The sequence below is a fragment of the Anopheles nili genome, chromosome 2 (genome assembly GCF_943737925.1).
Source record: "Anopheles nili chromosome 2, idAnoNiliSN_F5_01, whole genome shotgun sequence".
Taxonomy (NCBI): domain Eukaryota; kingdom Metazoa; phylum Arthropoda; class Insecta; order Diptera; family Culicidae; genus Anopheles; species Anopheles nili.
The window spans coordinates 42,798,487-42,817,980 of NC_071291.1; the positions used below are offsets into that span (position 1 = coordinate 42,798,487).

Consider the following 19,494-nt stretch of genomic DNA (forward strand, 5'->3'; position numbering starts at 1 on the left):
CAGTTGCATACCCATGGTAATGAATTTGTTTGAAAACAGGATATTTCATCCTGATTGAATGGTTTGCAACAAAACCGTTAGTATAATCGCTACAGCTCTTAAATTTAGTGTACATACCTTGATATTTTGACGCAAGTAAACGTCACACGAATGACAGCTTGCAGTTTTCATACAATGAGATGATTTTCCCGATCTGCTCACGAACATTAGCGCCCTGCTCACAAATTTAACGAAGGTGATCCGATTACAATCGTTGCCAGTGTATTTCAAAGAAAGGCATATGACTCCTGATAGTCGAGCCTATAAAGAAGTGGTCAACCTTTGAATATATTAGATGTGACTATTTGGAGTCACATCTAATATAAATTTTTCGAATTCGAACGCCCTAGTGGATTCGAACGCCCTAGTGGAAGAAAAGCCTTACAAGATTGTTCTTCGTGGCTTGCCACGTGACAGCGAGAAGAAGATAGTTTAGGAGTTCAAAGCGGTCCAACAGCTGCAGGTCACCGCGGTACACCGTATCCGTCGCAAAGGAGAGGATCAAAACCCCCATTTTAGCACGCTATATCTGGTGGTGCTTAAAAAGAGTGACACCAGCATCCAACGGCTTCGTGCTATTCGCATGTTGTGCGATCTGATGTTGTCATGGGAGCCTCATCGTGGCGGTCGACGCAACGTGCTTCAACAAAAAATACCTTCAAAATTGAACTGAAATTGGTTGTATTGCTGCTCAAGATATTCGGTACATAAACTCCGATGCAGCAATTTTCCTTTATTACCACCGATAGTGAGATGATGCACGCTCCATACTGAGACGGTTCGATTCCATCTCAACCGTGAACTGGGATCCGATCCTTCAATCCACGAGTATCGAACAAATGTTCTCTCACTTGCCCACTGGGTCCGGCATGGGCTGGTAACGTACGCAGCCAGTTGAACATGGGCAGAGGTTGTTTTGACAAAGCACTTGACGTCCTACGTTTGTTTTGGTTTTGCTCTCGTGCGTGATGGATCGTGATGGGTAGCTAGCTAGTCAGAGGAAATCAAAATCGGCCTGTGTCCGCTGTTAAGTGTTTATTTGAAACACCATTTTCATCATCTTACTCCGCACAAGCCGCATCCCATTTTCGGAGTGTAGATTCGGCCAGCCAGCGCGTTTCGCTTCTTTGGGCAGTGCGTGTGTGTTCTAGTACGGTGCCGGTGGAGAACCCAAAAAAACCCTTGGCCCAGCAGCAGCAGCAGGCAACAGTAGCCATCGCACCGTTTCGGATTGTGCCATCATTTTTTCGCTCCCTCCCCCACCCCTCGTGTCCGTGTATCACAACGGACCCGCCGTCATCGCCCGCGTTGGCAGTGCTTTCCTGGCGAGGACACACGTACTGCGACGAGCCAGAGATCTGCGACGCGTACATGTGTGCGAGCGTACGCTGATAAAATTGGCTGCTACGCGCTTCCGCGGTAGCAAAACCCCCGGCGCTGAGCGACGACAACCCGTGTGTACCGTACTTCCGGCAGGCGAAGAGCTGACCGATTCCATCCCACCCGGACCTCGACCATCGTCGGTTTTGCATCGACGGTTTCCGAGGACCAGCAAGCGAGCAGGTATAGTGGAGCGCCCATCGAACGTCCCAGCCGCAGCGGCTGCTCCCGGTGCCCGCAGATTCGTCGAACGTCGTGGTGTAAACCGGATCCGGAGGTGTCACGCTGCAGCGGGAGTGCCTTCCACGACGACATCCGGTATCACCGCAGCACGATGGTCGAACGCATCGTCGAGGAGGGTTTCGACGTGAACTCCGGTAAGCTACTTTTTTGTGCTCTTCTTCTTCCTCTTCGGGCTACGTGACGTTCGGAACGTGTGGCGTGGTGTGTTCGGAACGTGTGGGAGTGTCTGACAGGACAGAAAAAAGGGGGCCATTTACCCGTAGGGCAGCGAGAAGAGAAAACGATGAGGATGTTGTGCTCAGGCGTGCGCAGGCCAGGAATATGCCGGCATCGAATATTGGGATTGGATGTCAGCGAAAGGACACGCAAGAAGGTGGTGACTTGCGAAAGGGCGAAACGGAATTCGGTGGCGGTGCAAAGTGCAAACCCCCCCCCGCGCAGGGACAGCAGGACACGCAGCAGCAGCATCCGAGAAATAGGAAGGAAAAAAAACTCGTTCGATGACGGTGGCAAACACGCATTTTTAGACTTGAGAGTTTTCTCGTGTGCCGAGCTTAGATCACAAACACATGTCGATCGAAACACGCCGCTCCTCCGGCGTCCCTTGCGCTCTCGTTGTTTCTGCTTGCTCACCCATCCGCGACGACGAGCGATGCGAGAGAAAGAAGACAAAGTGTAATGGCGCTTACGCACACCAGCGCACCAGCGATACGTCGTCTTCTTCGCGGCCACACCACCAGGCGGAAAGAACATGTTTTTTTACGGCATCCACTGCGCGGCCACTGATTTGTATTCGACTTTCGAACGACATTCTGGAATATATTTCATCATGGCCCCTATGGTTCAGCTCTTTCCCTCCGCCCCGGCATCGCATGCAAACAACCAGCAGAAGCAGTTGGGATGGTCACATCTCTTGGTTGTGTGCCTCCTGGAACAGAAACTGTAAACACCGCCACTAGTGTCAGTGAGCAGAGGTGTGAGCTCACCACTGGTGGCATGGCTACCTCGATGTGGGGATTGTAAAGAGTGGGTTTTCTTGCGCTACTTGTTGCCCCGAAGATCGAACAATCGTAATGGGTTTTTTTCTCGCTGTGGCCTAGCCTTAATCTAAAATGCCGGCTATGAGGCTTTAACGGCGCAAAAGTCCGTTGCAAGTTGGAGGAAATCGTTCCCAACCGATGCCCATTTCCCGCAGGCTCGTCTCACGTCGGGTACGGGAGAACGAAAGAGAGAGAGAGAGAGAGAGAGAACATCATTGTACCCTCGTTTCGAAGCTAGCCTCAGCTTTTCCAGGTGCCATGTTTATCAGTTACCGTGCCGCTTTTCGTTTTCCACTGCTTGCTCGGGTCCCTCAGCCCATCAAAGGATCGCTTAACGGCGACAAAGGGACATTTTTCCCCGTGGAAAGCGACCGTTGGTAGAATTGCGTTTCGATGCGCACGTATGCACTTTTTTTTTGTTGTTCTTTCGGTGTATGGCCTGTTTTTCTCGTGCCGTTTCGTTCTAGCCCGAACGCGAACCCAGCACCTTGCCTACTGTGTGTGCGCTCTCTGTCTCTCTCTCGCTCATTCACCCATCCCGCAGGTCGGCAGCTGTCGATGGCCTGCTGCCGCTTGGAAAGCCTCACGAACACAGCGCTACGCGCGGGGCTGTTGAGCGTAGCGCCGCCATGGTGATATTGGTAAGCCTTCTGCCGCGTGTACGATCGCGGCACGTACGCACACGGACGCGAAAACGGGCCACACCGTTGGCCCGTTTGCTGCCACACAAGCCCTTCTCTCGCATCGCAGTAGCCTCTAGCAAAAAAAAATGGTTGGATGGGTGATGTTTTTGTGATGAAGAAGAATGCTGAACGGAATGGAAAGGAAGCACGGTTAGGCGCCGGAAGAAGTGAAAGAAGGTGGGTGGGTGAATGAGTGGGTGGGTGAGAAGGGTTTGGTGAAGGGCAAACGCGGCGCGGTGTATGGTGCGATCCGGCGAACGCGTTTAGGTTTGCGTTTACAAACACAGCACTAGCACCGCTGCCACGGTTCGTCGTTCGGTCGAAATTCACGCATACCGCTGTGAGAACATAGCCAGCAGTAGCAGCAACAGCAGCAGCACAAACGTACAGAAATGGTACGACAGCGAGTGGCCGTTCGAATCGAACGTCGACAGCGGCGAATCGCCAAATTTAACACGCAATAGCTCCCCTCCCCCCCACACCCCATGCGGTTCTTTTCGAATGGCGGCTCGGGCGAAAGGTGTACGGCACGGCTCTCGCCGGGTGGTGTGTAAGCAAACCGATTAATAATTCGCTGCTGGGATGTGTGTCTGCTGCTGTGCTGGCTTCGAGAGATTTATCCCCTTCGCCCTCTCGATTAGATTCTCGAACCCCTTTCTTTTTATTTCGCTTGTACAGCCACACCACCATAATATATTCCGAGAGGCTGCTTTCTGTGGGGTCAGCGCGTAATCGCAATAATATTCGCGCAAGTGCGAATCCGTCACTGGCCAGAAATGACGACCACAACAACAACGTCGACGACAACGTCCGAATGCCGGTCGTTGTGTCTCGCGTGGCGTGTTTAAACCGGCCGCCACCTCACGGACACGGAATGTCATTCTTTTGCGTATCTTCCTCACGGTTGTGGCGCGGTCGACCAAAACCGCGCGAGAGGTGAGATTCAAACGTTGCGCAAATAATACGCATTATATACGCGTATCTCCGCCCATCCCGCGGTCTGCCGCTGAAACCCCGCGTTGTAGAACCCGCGTGGTTTGTGAGCGGAGCCTGGCCTGCTTCGATCGAATAATCAGTGACGGATGGTTGCCGATGACGTGCCGCCGTCTTGAAACGTCAAAATAAGAACGACAATAATCAGGCCGCGCCATTGTGTTTGTTGTTTTTGCGAGCGCAAGAACGAAATGTATGTGGACATCAACACCCACCCTCCGCGCGCCTCATAGGTACACCCCGGCTCTTCTGTCTTGTTCTGTCATCAGCGTAAGACCGGTTCTTGGGGGTTCTTTATGCGGCGCGCACCATCCCTTTCTGGCCCTTTTTGCCTGCCGATTGTCAGCTCGGAGAAAGGTACGCCACAAATCTTCACCAGAGGCAGAGTGTGACCGTGGGTTGAGCTGGGGGGAAATAATGGTGGGACACACCAAAAAGCACGTTGGTTTTCGGTGCACACACCCGAAAGGAGTTCCCTCCCCCCTCAACGTAATGACCTTGGAGAAGACTCGTGGGGGGCCGAAGGACCTGAAAGGGGACAGAGAAGACACATTAGATAAGGGAGCCGGTGTTGGGGAGGGGGGCGCGTAAAATATTTCAAGCAAAAGGAAAACAAACCGTTCTGTAGAAAGAGAGACTGACGAAAAAAATAAATAAAAAACATTACATCGCTTGGGAGGCACTGTGTACGATCAAAGAAATGACGTCTCCGCGATCCGCGGTCTCGAAAAAAAAAACAAAAAACAGCCGCAATAGAATTGGCGGAAGAATTGCGCCGGTTCATTCACAACCACCCACTCACCACCCCCCGAGTTACCGTGAGGTGGGTGTTAATGGTGGTCAGCGAGATATTTGTAGCACGTTTTTGTGCGTGCGGGTGTGTGTGTGTGAGTGTCCCTGTGTGCAATATTGTTTTTTGTTGTCGATCGGTGACAGAGAAGACAAACACACAAAAGAAGGGGGTGGCCGGTGGAGGTGCTCGAGGTGGCGGCGGTGCATAAATAACTCGACCGATATATCCTTCCTTGTTGAGATCGTAAAAAAAGCGCACGGAAAGTGGCGATCGTGGCGTTGCCGGCAAGATGGAGAAAAGCGGGTCGCGTAAGGAAATTTCCCCACGATCAACAAAAAAAACCCTTGTGTGTCTCTATTTGGGGGAGGGTGGGATATATTATTGTTTCATCATTTCAGTTTGGGTTCTGTGACGTGCGTTACGGACCATCGATGAGTAATCGTAATTGGGGTAAAAGAAAGCCACGTAATGTATGTGTCATCCTCACTGTTGCGTTGGTGGCTCCGGTGCAAAACTCCTCCGGTGGGTTGTTTGTTGTTGAAAAAAGCAGCTTCAATCGATCTGTTTCTTTTTGTTTTGGGGGGAGGATTAAATGAGAGGCGACATTGATCTCTAGCGTAAGATAACAGTGATCGTTACAAAGGGATCGTTTATCGAGTTGAACGCGATTGAGTTGCCAAGAACGATTTAGCCGGTTGTGTGTGTTGACCGATTGCTTGCCTGAGGAGAGGAACATTGTAACGATCGTGCGATGTTGTAATGGCGATTCATTAAACCTAATGCGCCACGGGCGCCTGGGTACAAGTTGTAGGGGCGGGACAAGCTTGCTGACGTAGAAAAGGATGCTTCTCTCTGTTTGGTCCGTTTTTTTTTCACGCGATTCTCCAACTCGTCAAACACCAACCATCACTCCACCCTTTAGCTAGCACCGGATTTTGTGTTCCAGTTGCTTAATCTGCTTTGTTTTTTTGGTTTGCTCATTCGATTTCGGTTTCATTTTTTTTGTTTTTTTTTTTTCGCAGACTCAACACGCAAAGCGGATGTCGCACGGTACAGCAGCGAGGAGGTGTCCGGCAACGAGTCGATCGAGGCACGCATGCTATCCGAAGCTGAACGGCAGGCCGACTTCAACCGGCACAAGGAGGAGATGAAGCGCAAGCGGCGCCGAAAGAAACGCGCCAGTTCATCGATGCAGTCGTCATGCTTTCAAGGTAAAAGAGAACACCCTCCGGGGGTGGTGTGGCACCTGCACGGATGCCACAATTACCGTTACACGCACCAACGCAACGCGGTGGTGCGTTTTTTAGCAATAGTTGAATTGTTCTATACTGAGCTGAGTGCGCTTGAGCCGAGAGAAGAAGAGCCGTCTAGGTGTGCTCTAGGTGTTTGTGCAACGAACCACGTGGTCTCATGGTTTTGGTCTAACCTGGTAGCAGTGACAGCAGCCTTAACTACTCACCATTGCTCTACTAACCGGGCATCCACCTCTCACGAACGCTCACGGTCAGCGGCCTGGCTGTAGTGCAGTTTGCAATGAGTTACTAGCACAGCCGTTCGCTCTTACTGCGTACTACCTTTCACATGCCCCCACATTCTTCTGTGATCGCGTGTGATCGATCTTCAAAGAAGAGCTTGTGCGGTGGTGGTGGTAATGCAATACGCATTCTAGATATGCAATGGGCGACAAACGATCGCACGGCAACAGCCGATCGATAACTGACCGCTTTTTTTTGTTATCTTCGCAGAACTGTACAAGCTGACCGGCGAAGTGTTGGGCGAAGGAGCGTACGCGTCGGTGCAAACGTGCATCAACATCTACACCGAGCTGGAGTACGCGGTGAAGATCATCGACAAAATACCGGGGCACGCGCGGGCACGCGTTTTCCGCGAGGTGGAAACGTTCCACCACTGCCAGGGCCACCCGAACATCTTGCAGCTGTTAGAGTTTTTCGAGGACGACGAAAAGTTCTATCTAGTGTTCGAGAAGATCAACGGCGGGCCGCTGCTGACGCGCATCCAGCAGAACGTGTGCTTCTCCGAGTACGACGCAGCCCAGATCATTAAGGCGATCGCGTCCGGGCTGGACTTTCTGCACAAGAAGGGCATCGCCCACCGGGACCTCAAGCCGGAGAACATCCTGTGCGTCGATCCGGACAAGCTGTGTCCGATCAAGATTTGTGATTTTGATCTCGGATCCGGCATCAAGTTCACGACCAACATCTCGTCACCGACGGCCACACCGCAGCTGCTGACACCGGTAGGTTGCGTGTGTGTGTGCGTGCGTGGGGGAAGAAGCCACCAAGAGCCACCTCCGAATTGCGAATTGACCTACTTTCTGTTAAGGGTGGGATCGAATCGGACTTCTTGTCAGTGTTCTGCTAGCGATGACGCCAATGGCCAGCTCGAGCGATAAGGATGGTTGAAGGGGCGTTACTGTTTACCAAATTTTTGCCAATTTGCTATGCTATCTGGCCGTCAGGATGGTGCTTTCGTTCGTGCCGCTGTTTGTTTAGTTGCAAATTTAATTAAAATAAACACTTTCGTTCATCGCCCGCCCCACACACCAACAACTTCCCTTGAAGTGTTGTGTGTATTCGGCAAGATAAAAACGCGACTGCTCCTTGTTTAAAAGACTGCAAGCTCGCATGGATACAATTGTTTGCTTATGGGCAATTGGAAATTTGTCACATACCACCCGTTGGTCAATGAACTCTGGTTTGGAAAGCAAATAGAAAAGAAAGAGCACACTGTAATGACAAAACAACAGAGAAAGATCACATTTGCTTGCTCTGCCACTAGGAGGGTGCCCTCGATCAGGTCGGTTGAGATTAAATGGAAATGCGTAAATTAAGTGACCGCGCGTTGTTGTGTGTTGTTAGCACGACGAGGAAAAATTATCGCTCTCGTGTTCTCCCTCCCATGCCCCAACACATTTGCATTTGCTTTTGTGATCAATCAACGGCAAACAGGGAGGAGGGAGTGTTTTGCGCAAAACTTGTGCAGTTTTTTTTTAACATATCATATCCTTGGTCGTCGGGGAACCCAAAATAAGATAAACCAAAGGGGGTTGTGTGAAACTGCTAGATAAATAATAGATGTAAACATGTTTGTCCCGAGCTCAGCCACTGTTGATGGGGCCAGCTCGCTAAAAAGAGAAGGACACCCGCAACGGAATATGGCTCCTTCATTTGATCCGTCCGTAATGTTCCGGTCGTAGAGAGACTCATCGCTACCGTGCGGCATATCGTGGCTTCTGCACCATCCAAAAAAGGTGTAAAGTGGCGTTTGTAGAAGGTTTTGCTTAAAGAAGCCTCCGTCAGCTTTTTACAATGTGGTTGTTTTTTTCTTTTTTTTTATTAAACTTCCCCCCTTCCGCTTGACCTCTTCGCTATCGATAAGGCTCGTTGCTGGTGATAAGAGAGAAGGTAGTTTTGATAACAAACTGGACTTGCTTGCGATGCTATAGCAAAAGGGGGGAATAAACTCGTGTACAGCGGCCGGGAAGAAGAAGTGAAAGTATTGATGGGTTCTGTTTTGTTTGCGTTCAGTGTTTTGGTTTGAATGTGTGCACTCATTGTGTTCGTGGGTGTGCGGAGAAGGTTGATTGTTGATGGCGATGCAACGCAACTCACCCCCGTTTGGTTTAATCAAACATTGATCGTGTTTGCTTTTTGTTTTCAACTTCTCACTCCTCTCTTTGTAGGTCGGTAGTGCCGAATTCATGGCACCGGAGGTTGTCGATCTGTTCGTCGGTGAATCGAATTACTACGACAAGCGTTGTGATCTGTGGTCGTTGGGTGTGATCGCGTACATCCTGCTGTGTGGGTATCCGCCATTTTCCGGCAACTGCGAGCAGGATTGTGGGTGGAACCGGGGCGAGAACTGTCGCACCTGCCAGGAGCTGCTGTTCGAGTCGATCCAGGAGGGCCGGTACTGCTTCCCGGACAGCGAGTGGCTGGATGTGAGCGAGGAAGCGAAGGATCTGATCCGGGGTTTGCTGGTGAAGGAAGCACCGAAGCGGCTGAGTGCTACGGCCGTGCTCCAGCATCCGTGGATTCGCATTAGCGACGATACGGTGTGCCATGCCGGTGGTATCAACTCCAAAGCGAACAAGGATAAGCAGCGCCGCCGGGTGCTGAAGACGCCAGGTGTAATTCGACGGTAAGGGAATGCGGGATGCCTATTGTTTTTTTTTGTATCACTATCCATCGTGAATCCTTGCTCATACGCTCATCTCGCTTACAGAAACCAATCCGCGCTGGAGTTGTCCCACTTTGCCGAATCGGCGATGGCCGTCAAGCGGGTCATAATGCAGCACTTTTCGATGCGCTACGACTACATGGCGAAGGAGCGTCCGAACATTTATCAGCCGTCGTACAACGGGAGCGTAGAGCGAGCCCCCCCGGTACAACCCACCGAAGCAACCAAACCGACGTTGGCCGGAGCGGAAGAACGGATTGCGTCGGATGATCCGTTTGTGGCGCGTACGGCGGGAGAACCCAATGGAGTCTGTGATGAGGATGAAAAACGGAAGGAAAACGATGCGACGAGAGCATATGAAACAACAGTTGACGGGAAGGAGGAGCATTGGCAGGAGAAGAAAGAGCTGGAAAGATGCAATAGTAGCAGCTACCAAAACGTTTCCATCGAACGTGGAGTGGAGAGTGGAGAGAGGTCGGAAGATGCGGCGAAGGAGGAGGGGGGATGCGGTGCTGTTGACGCCGTTGCCGTTGTTGGTGAAAACAGCAGCACCGTTGCAGATGCGCCAGCTGCAACCCCGAGTGTTGTGAATAGTATGTCTTCCGGTATTGAAGGGGCCCTTATTGCCACCAACATCACCATTAACGGCCATCACGACGATAGCAGCACCATCGGCAGCGGTGGTAAGGATGGCGATCAGCGAGTGGAACTGTTGCGGCAGGAGCAAGAGCAGCAGCAGGAGCAACAGGAAGAGATAAAACGTGACGAAGGATTGCAAAATTCCGATCCACCAAAACGAATTGGTACCGGTGAGTCGTCGGATGATGGTGGTGCCCTGGTGGTGGCTGCAGATAGGAATGGAAAGCGATCATCAGAGGAGGAAGGAGCTGCTTTGGTGGCTCCAGCTCAATCCCTGTCGTCTTCGTCCCATTCATCGCCGGCTCATGTCGTGTGTGCGAAGGAGAACATTGCGCCGAAGAAGAGCAGCGGTAGCTGGGACATTCCGCCCGAGTCGAGTTGGCGATATCGCGGTAATGCAAATGACCAGCGGCAGCAAAGTCCTGCCACGTACGACTACAACAGTCGCAGCCAGCACGCGTACCCGGCAAAGCATGCCGCCCAAGGTTTTGGCGCGAGCTACAAGGGTGGCCGCAGTGGTCATTATCATTCGCATCCGCAACATTACCATAACTACCACCACCAGCACCACCACAACAACAACAACAACAACCACTACGGTAACCATTCGTACTACAATAACCATCATCACAGCAACCACCACTCGCATCCACCGCTGTCCTCGACGTCATCATCGTCGTCCTATCGACAGAACAATGGCGCACATCAGAACCAGCAGCACGCGTCGCATGGCGGTAATGGAGGTTATTACAACCATCACAACTATGGCAACACTGTCGTCCGATGCATCCGTACGATGTGTAGCAACACTAACGAGCCCTCCGAGGGCATCGATATTCGTCCGGGACAGATGAAGCAACCTAGACAGCAGCAGCAGCAACAGCACTATCCGTACAACAACCACCATGCTCACCATGGTGCACCGTCGTCGCAGCAGCTGCAGTCTTCACCTACGCTGTCCTCCTGGCGTACTCAACCGTCGTCGACGTACGCCACCAAACGGTTCAGTGATGGAACCGAGGACATCGACAACTATCGCCACAGCAATGGCAATGGCAATGGCGGTGGTGTTGCTACGATGCAGCCACACTATACCAACGGCAAAGTCAGCAACAACACGACTATCTTTAATCACCATCAGTACAATCGCGGAGGAACCAATAATAATATTAATAATAATACTAGCAACATTAGTAGTAACGGAGGCGGAAGTAGTCATCATCCGGCGAGGATGAACAATGGCAACAGCCATCAAAGTCAGCAGTACCACCAGATGTCGCCACCGCAACAGCAGCAGCACCACAATGGTGGTATGATGAACAATGGTACCAATCAGTTCTATCACAATGGCGGTGGTGGTGCGGGCCATTACAACTACAACAACCACCATCATTATGGCGCCGGGATCCATGGTGGCCAGCAGCAGCAGCAGCAGAAGCAGAAACCGTTGCCATATCGTGGGATGGTGCTATACCATCCGCCGCAGTACCAAAATCAGCGCAATCCTTCATCGGCATCGTGCAATGGTGGATTGCAGCGTGTCGTCCAGAACGTCATCGACGGGATCGACGGTGTTGTAGGGGCTGCGAAGGCAAGAGCAAGGCGCGGCAGTGCTGGCCAGCAGCAGGCAACGCTAATACTGCAGGCGCCTCCACCGCCGCCACATACGCTGGTGTATCAGAGTAGGAGTAATATAAACTGTGATCCAACAACTAATACTATGAATAGATATAAGCTTTATCATTCTAACTCGACCACGATCGTGAGCGCCCTTAAGCGCGAGACGCGCAACAACGGCTACCAGTCGATGATGATCGGTGGATTCGACGGGCTAAACCTGAACGGACGGCCGGAACTCCCTGGTGGTGGGGATTACTACCACCAACACCAACACCACCATCAGCAGCAGCAGCTTCAGCAGCCGGCGGACGAGGGCGAGGAGGCCGAACTGCACCACCAGCGGCAACAGATGCAGGAACATCTGGTGCAGCGCAAGGAAGACGATCCGGACGCGATCGAGGGTATCGACGAAGCTGTCTACAGCAGCAGCACAAGCAGCAACACGAGCTGCCACAGTGGCAACAGCGTCATCAATGGGAATGTTTCGACCACGACCGTGGCGGGACTGGGCAACAGCAGCCCAGCCATCGTAGTGAAGATGGCGTTGACCGGTGGTCTACCGGTCGGTTTATCGCCACCGAACGAAAGCCAGCTGATGCAGCGCCGTTTGTCGCTGAAATCGCGTAGTCTCTGCCTACCGGCGATGGAAAACGGAAGCTGTTCCGCCGCGCCGATAGTGATTGGAGCGAAAACGCCACCGTCTCCGCTGGCGATCGAAGATTTCCAAGATGGTGTCAGACGCCAGCAACAGCAGCAGCAGCAGCAGCAGGAGCCATTGTCATCACCGGAGCAGGACGACGAGGATCCGCGAGGAGGAGAGCGTACCGTCTTCTCGCCGATCGTTCACCATGCTGTTGATAAACCGATGGGGGGATACTACCACTACCCGTACTATCATCCCAATTTCCACGCTGACGAGACAGTCGGAACCAACGCCGTTTCCGGGACGGCGTCAACTCCCAGCCCGTTCACCATTACCACGCAGAGCGGTTAACTGACATTGCCAACGGCACGGCGAGAGGCCTTGTTGTGGCCAACTGCCATCGATCACTTTCGAATATCTTTTTTTTTTTTATACGCGAACTTCCATTGTGAACTCCCAGGAGACCGGAAGATGTGGGTGATTGTCGCACATTCGTTGGCCTCTAATGTGGCCATCGCATCGGATGTGTATGCATGCAAGTAGTATTATTATTTTGCTGCATGCCGGTTTATATTATCTGTTGAAATTCGCATGCACTTTTGGATGATGGTACTCGCGCTTGTCGTTGACCTTCACACCTCACTTTGGTGAAGGATTCGAATGCTTGATGCAGTTAAGTGTGAGCAATTTAACCAGGGAATGCTATACCTGCTGGTTCATTTACTTCACTGGTGTTTTGGTTGCGAACGAATCCGTTTGAATTCGTTCCTTATTGATCACGATCACGAGGAGAACGAGAAGAGATTATTTTGTTTTTGCGTACAATATCCATTCGGTGGAAAACAAAACGAGAGATTTAGGTTAGTTGTGATGGAAGCGCAGATCCCTTCGAATAGGAAGAATCGCGTACATTACGAAAGGATTTTTTTTGTGTGCTCTTTGTCGCTGCTAGTAACGTTGTGCTAGTTTAACGGAATTACTTTAGTTTTTCTTACGATGATTTGTATATTGAACTACCATTTTTTTTTCGAAACCCTATAATATGTACTACACAGAATGAAGAATGGCATTCAGTTGAATGAAGAATGTTTTTGATAGTTTGGTAATTTAAAAGTGAAATACATACGCATGTTGGTGATCTCCTTTTTTTTTGTTTCTCGTGCGCGTACGTGCGCCCTAAGCAATGCGCTTTTGAAGAATATGGAAAAATGGGCTCAATCATCCCGGATGTGTAACGCCAAGGGAGAGATTTGTGAAGAGTGATCGATTCAATGGCAAAGCGTGTGTGTATGTCAATCAGTGTGGAAAGGAGTGCTAGTCGTCGTACGCGGTTAGGTTCCGTGGTGGATATGCGATGTTGAGTGTGTTTTACCAAAGGGATGAAGTGGCTACTGGCGTTTGTTCGTGGAAGTATCCCATCGTTCAAGGAGACGAAAGGACGCTCGAGTATTGCAAGGTGATCGGATGCAAATTGAAGAACAAACTGTTGGTCTGCTGTTCGCGAACCTACAAAACCACAATCTGTCGAAATTGAAACACACCCCTCCCTTTTGGGGTGGACTTTTGTTACGGGCGTGTTACAATGATTAGTATGCAGTTCGAGGATTTGTGTCCCTTCTTTTGCAAAGCTGCACTCATTTCCATGCGGCTCGTTTCAATTGCATCGGCGGATCGTTTAAGCGGGAGGGGTTGGTCATCCACCTTCTGCAGGTGGAGAAAGTCGCATTGTTGTGCCGTTGTGTGTGCAGTCAATTAGTCGGGGGACTGTTTTGGGACTGCTTTGCCAGGAGTGAGTGCTGCCCTGCAGTCGAATGTGCGAAAATTTGTGGCGACGCATATGTAAAACAACCACCTAGCTACCTTTAGGCGGAGGGAGATATTATTGTGCATTACGGATGCAAATGGAGCGGCTATAAGCGAAGCTTATCGAATAACGGCACACAGACACACACACGTGCATCACAAATCCTGTGCAGACGGGCCAAATGTTGTACAGCAGCAGTGAAGAAGCAGAGGGAAGTACGAGCAAGCAGGGAAGTTTTTATCCAGTTTGTGAGAGAGAGAGAGAGCAATTATTACTTTTTTATCCTAGAAAGCTCGCACATTGAGTGCGCACATAAAAAGAAGAGGAAGAATGAACGAATGTATGTTGCACATTCTCTGACCCCCAACACAAGTGTTGGGCAAGCGATCGATGAACGGCTCTCGATCGATGTGACCTCCCGTTTTTTCGTTGAAAAATGATGTTGTTGAATTTGTAATAACTTTCTCATATTTTTTTATATCAGTATCGTTTGAATGTGCGGAGAATGTGCCGCGCACGTTCGTAGAAAGTTAGTTTGAGCGGAGACAAGGATGCGAGCGTGTTATAGTAGAGTTGTCACCCAAGCGGAAGTGATCGTACGTCCGTTTTGTTCGAAATGAAGTTCGATGGATGGAGCAACAATATAACGCGCCAATGTTTAACTGCTGGTGATTAGACGCGTTTGTTAAGCGTCAACCATATTTGCACCAGTGGTTAAAAGCAACTAAACTAAATCATCTATCTGCATTCGAGTTTGCTGTGTGCTGCGAGTTTCCGCGGCGTAATGCATCGTATGCAGATGGACGTTTTACTTTAGTAAAAAAACAAAACACACAACTCCAACAAACTTACCTTACTGGAGCCGGCCTTATGGTCCTTCCACTTCTCACAACTAGCGCCGTCGAGCGATTGCATTTGGATTTCATGATCACTCGATAAAAACGCCTACTTCCGCGTTTCATTCTATAGACCCGTTTTCTTAACACTCGACTATTCTACCGCTATCTATCGTCTACCCACCCCTTAAGGCAAGGCAATCAAACCTCTAGGGATTGTTTAAACATGTTCTCCCTACTGAACAAGGCCTAGATTTAAGCAGCTGAGGCTCAGCGTAAAGTGAGAAGCGAGAACACAATTTAATAGACAGTTGCAGAGAAGGTTACACAGAAGAGATTTAGATGGCCCAAGCTGTAGTGTCGGTCTGCAACGGAGATTATCCAGCCACGTGGGTGCAATACGGCGTGGAAACTGGGACGAATTTGATTGGCATCCTTTGAAGAGCCAGCACAGCTCTGTGAGGTTGATGCTTTTGATGATTGGGTAAAAGCCCCATAATCTACCTTTGCAGACGGATCCTTTAGTTTAGCCTCATTTGCCTTTGATAATATGAGAATACGAACCTTGCATGGTGGAGAGTATCGCAAAAAAAACACACATACACACACATGCCCACACAAATAGCAATAAAATGCTGAACTCGTGAAGTTGAGAAGCAATATTCTGAAAGTGAAAACCAGAGGTTTGTAGCACGTGTGTAGGTGTGACAACCTTAAAATGTTCCTCGTGCGTTAGTGGCATGGGTGGGGAATTACTAACAAAAAACGGTACCCTTGCGCACCCGTGTGGCCACGTTATGAAGCAAAGAGTAAGAAGAAACAAATAGTTTTCTTTTACTAGTAGAAACTTTTTTCATTTCATGTTTTGTTGCGTTAGAAGAAAAGAAAAAGAGAACAAAAAAAAGGAAAGAAGAATAGCGGAAAGAGCTTTAGGAAAGCAAAACCGCGACATAAAAGACTGGTATAACAAACAAACAAAAAAGAAGAAAACTAAACGAACACAACACAAAAGCAAAACACACACACATCTGAATACTGAGCAGGTTGCAAATTCATGCCAGCACGTGTGGGCAGTGCGCGCAACTTCGGGGGCGAGCAAATGCAACAGAAACGAACATATATTCAAATAAACCACACCCTCTCCGATTAGATAGGGGCGCTTGAATTCGGTGGAATATTTTGGGTTTTGCTTGTTTGGTTGGAGATGTTGTCATGTTAGCGCTATAAATCAGCAGTTGGGAGCAGTACGAAAGCGAACCCTCCCCCCCACTAGAGAACGTTAAAACAGTAATAGTCGCTTCGAACGCCGCGGTGTAGCGCTTAGAGAACGTAGATAAAGCTCTAGGGCTCTCTTATCTGCCTCGTCTTTTCGTCCTTCACTCGATCGATCATGGAGAAGAAAACAAGGAAAAAAAGAAACATTTACAAAAACGTTAATACTGCACACGCGGGTGGCGTGGTCTTTGTGCTGCCACCGTTGGTGCATCATTTTGGCAAAGGACACATTTGGAAAACAACGAAAAAAAAAAACAGTATGCTCAAAAGTCCACCGTTTGGGGTGAATGCTGAAACAAACCAACAAACAGCGCAAGAGCCAAGAGAGTGAGAAAATAGACGTGCCGCGGCAGCAAAGCAGCGGAATGGTCGGTGGAAGAAACAAATTGTTGTATGCGTCCCCCCCGTCGGATGTGATTATCTCAGTAACTATACTATACGGGCATATATAAATATATATATATATATACATACATATACATAACGTCTTTTGAGACGAGCCACACAGAGAGCAATGAGAGTGGAGAGGAGATTACAAGCAAACCACGAATTCAATACAGGAAGGCCAAAATGAGAAATAATGACACTAACGAATGGTACAACACACCCAGTTACTGCTGGAATACGTAACGTGCGTGGGCATAAACTGTGGGTGGAAAATCGCAGTTACGGATTCCCCAATGTGCGCGCAACCCTCCAATGAAGTAAGAATGAAACCACAAACAAACACAAAACAAAGCTTAACAAGTAAGAAAGCAACTGACAAATGAAAACATCAAACTGAAACGCAAGGGGCAAGATGTTGCAGAGAAAGTATATATACATATATTTTTATGAATCATGAAGCAAAAAACTCACCACTACACGATTCATGCGTAGGAGATACAAAAAAAAGAAACCAACAAAAAAAAAGATACATGAAAAAAAGGAGAAGAAGTAAAAGTGATCAATCTACACAAACAGACACACTCATACTCATTTAATACAAACAAAACCCACACGTATATACAAAACAAGAATGAAACAACTCAACAAAGAATAACAAAGCAAAAGCACTATTTACTTATGCGAGTACGAAAAAGAAAAACTGATGGCACAGTTTCCCGGTGGGAGGAAAACCATGCCAGAAAAAGATGATCGATAGTAGGAGGGAGGAGGGATGGGGAAGGGAGGAAGGGAGCAAATCCAGTTCCAAATTAGTTTTCCAAACTAACAACTTCGCTTGTTGCCATACTAGTAACGGCTTCCACCGCCCCGGTTCGGGACGGGAACGGGAAAAAGGATGAACAAATGTAACCGTTGTTGTTTTTTTTTCTTCTTTCGTTTGTTTTTTTTTTTATTTGATTCCCTGCTACTAAGAAGAAAACCTCCGTCTGCTTTTTTTGTTTGTTTGTTTGAACACCCTTTTTTTTTTAAATTTCTTTATGCTTGAACTTGAACTGAACTAAGCTAGTAGCTAAGAGGACTGGCAAAAAATATGGGGAGGTTGAAGAGAACGTGGGCGGTGTGTTTGTTGAGGCGAAAGATACTACATTCCATCGCGCACTGAACCAATTCCTTTGCGGAAATTCGGTCGAGTTTCCTCGAGCTACTCGAAACGAAGGGACGAGTGAGAAGGATGTCCTTTATTTTTTTTGTGTGAGGTGGGTGGAGAGGGAGTAAGGATGAAGCGTTGCACATTGCGCGTCAGGAAGGTGGTACTCATGTTTCACGATCGATCGACCAAAGGTGTAACAAAACAAAAAAAAACTGCGACTCGAAACGAAACGAAGGAGCAAATCATAGGAGAAGATGGAAAAAAGGCACCCACAAACGAGGTGATGAAGCGAAAAGTTAATACAATTGCAATGAAAACAAAAAGAAAAACAGTGAGAGAGAGGAAGGAAGAGAGAGAAACAAAAACGAAACCACAACAAGAAAAGAAAAGAGAGAGAAATGTAAACTCTGCTGCAGACAAAACGAAAACGAAAAATAAGCGAAAAATGGGGGAAAGGAACGTCTTACTTATTCTCTGTTGACAGTAAGTGCTGAAATAAACCATTTTGTATATTTTTCTTATGGAAAGCAAAATAACCAAACACGTGTCCTTTTGTATTGGGTGTTTCGTACTCGTTATGGTTTATTTTTCTTCTTTCTTACAGCATTGCCAGCACGTTTAGGTTACCAACGAGTCGCCCACGATGTGAGCAATAAGTCATGTGTCGCCTGAAGAATGCAACGTGCAGAAAAGAAGCCTAAAATCGCACAAAATCAGCACTAGTTTTGTTAGTGGCGGGAAACTGCGAACGTGCCGCTGTATACTAATGGCGCATTAAACTAGGACCGGGAAGCTACTGGCCAAAGTTTCCCTTTTTTTATTTCTGCAACTTTCGATTTCCGATCGCGACTCGGTGGCAGTCGGTGGGACTTATCGGCACCGATCGACGACAACGGTGGAGTTCCGCTTCGGTGTCCCGGTGGCATAGTTTTCTCGCCTACTCGGCCGTCCTTTTGGGCTAGTGAAATGTGCGCCATGGAGACAAATTGCACTTTGCGCGCGGATACGTGCCCCCAGAGGAGTCGATCGGTTCTGTGGTTCTGTCCCCCTGGAAGGGAACAGAGAGAGAGAGAGAGAGAGAGACAGAGCGAATATCGCTCACTCACGTCGATCGACATTCGACAGCCGCGTGCGTGCGCACGTGCTCGGCATCGCTTGAACGCGCCTTCCATTTTATGAGGCCATCGACCACAATCGAAAGAGGGCTTTCAATTCTTCCCCACACGGGAACCAACATTTCCGGATCTTTGGTGGAGGCCACCGAGGCCACAGTGTCATCTGCGCTTAAAGCGTATGAGCACCATTTACGCATGCAAAGCATGCGTGACAGTTCCAACGTGCGCAAGCGAACCTCAACATTGCGCGAGCGCGCGCGTGCGCTTTCTTTGGCGTGGCGGCATTCAGGTTCAGACGACACGATTATTAAACGCTCGATAGAGCTTTGATTGTTTGTTTTACGTGTGCGTGTGTGTGTGCGCGCGCTAAGAAAACGTTCCGAGGGGATGGAGGCCACAAAATTTGGAGACCGTTAAAATTTCTCTTTCTTTTTGATCGTGAGCGGGACCCCAGAATTCTAGAGCCGCCAGCCCGTGTTTGAGGTTATGTAGATGACATCGATTTGCAGGGGCCATAGCCCATGACACCAGGCCCACTCCCGGGTGGTTCACGTCGAGAAAGCCGGGAAAGAAAAGAAGCCCCGACTGGTGGCGGGGTGGAGTTTTTGTTTTGTGTTCGCGCGTTTGAGATGGCAAGCGTTTGGAGCATCGATT

General features: G+C 49.3%; 1 protein-coding gene across 1 annotated transcript; it reads left to right on the forward strand.

The window, feature by feature from the left end:
- The first annotated feature begins 1,753 nt into the window (after nucleotides 1–1,753).
- Nucleotides 1,754–12,624, forward strand: LOC128723430 (uncharacterized). Its single transcript, XM_053817174.1, has 5 exons — nucleotides 1,754–1,796; nucleotides 6,194–6,382; nucleotides 6,917–7,428; nucleotides 8,875–9,332; nucleotides 9,417–12,624. The coding sequence occupies exons 1-5, from the start codon at nucleotides 1,754–1,756 to the stop codon at nucleotides 12,622–12,624; spliced, it is 4,410 nt and encodes a 1,469-aa protein (XP_053673149.1).
- Nucleotides 12,625–19,494: the final 6,870 nt, after the last annotated feature.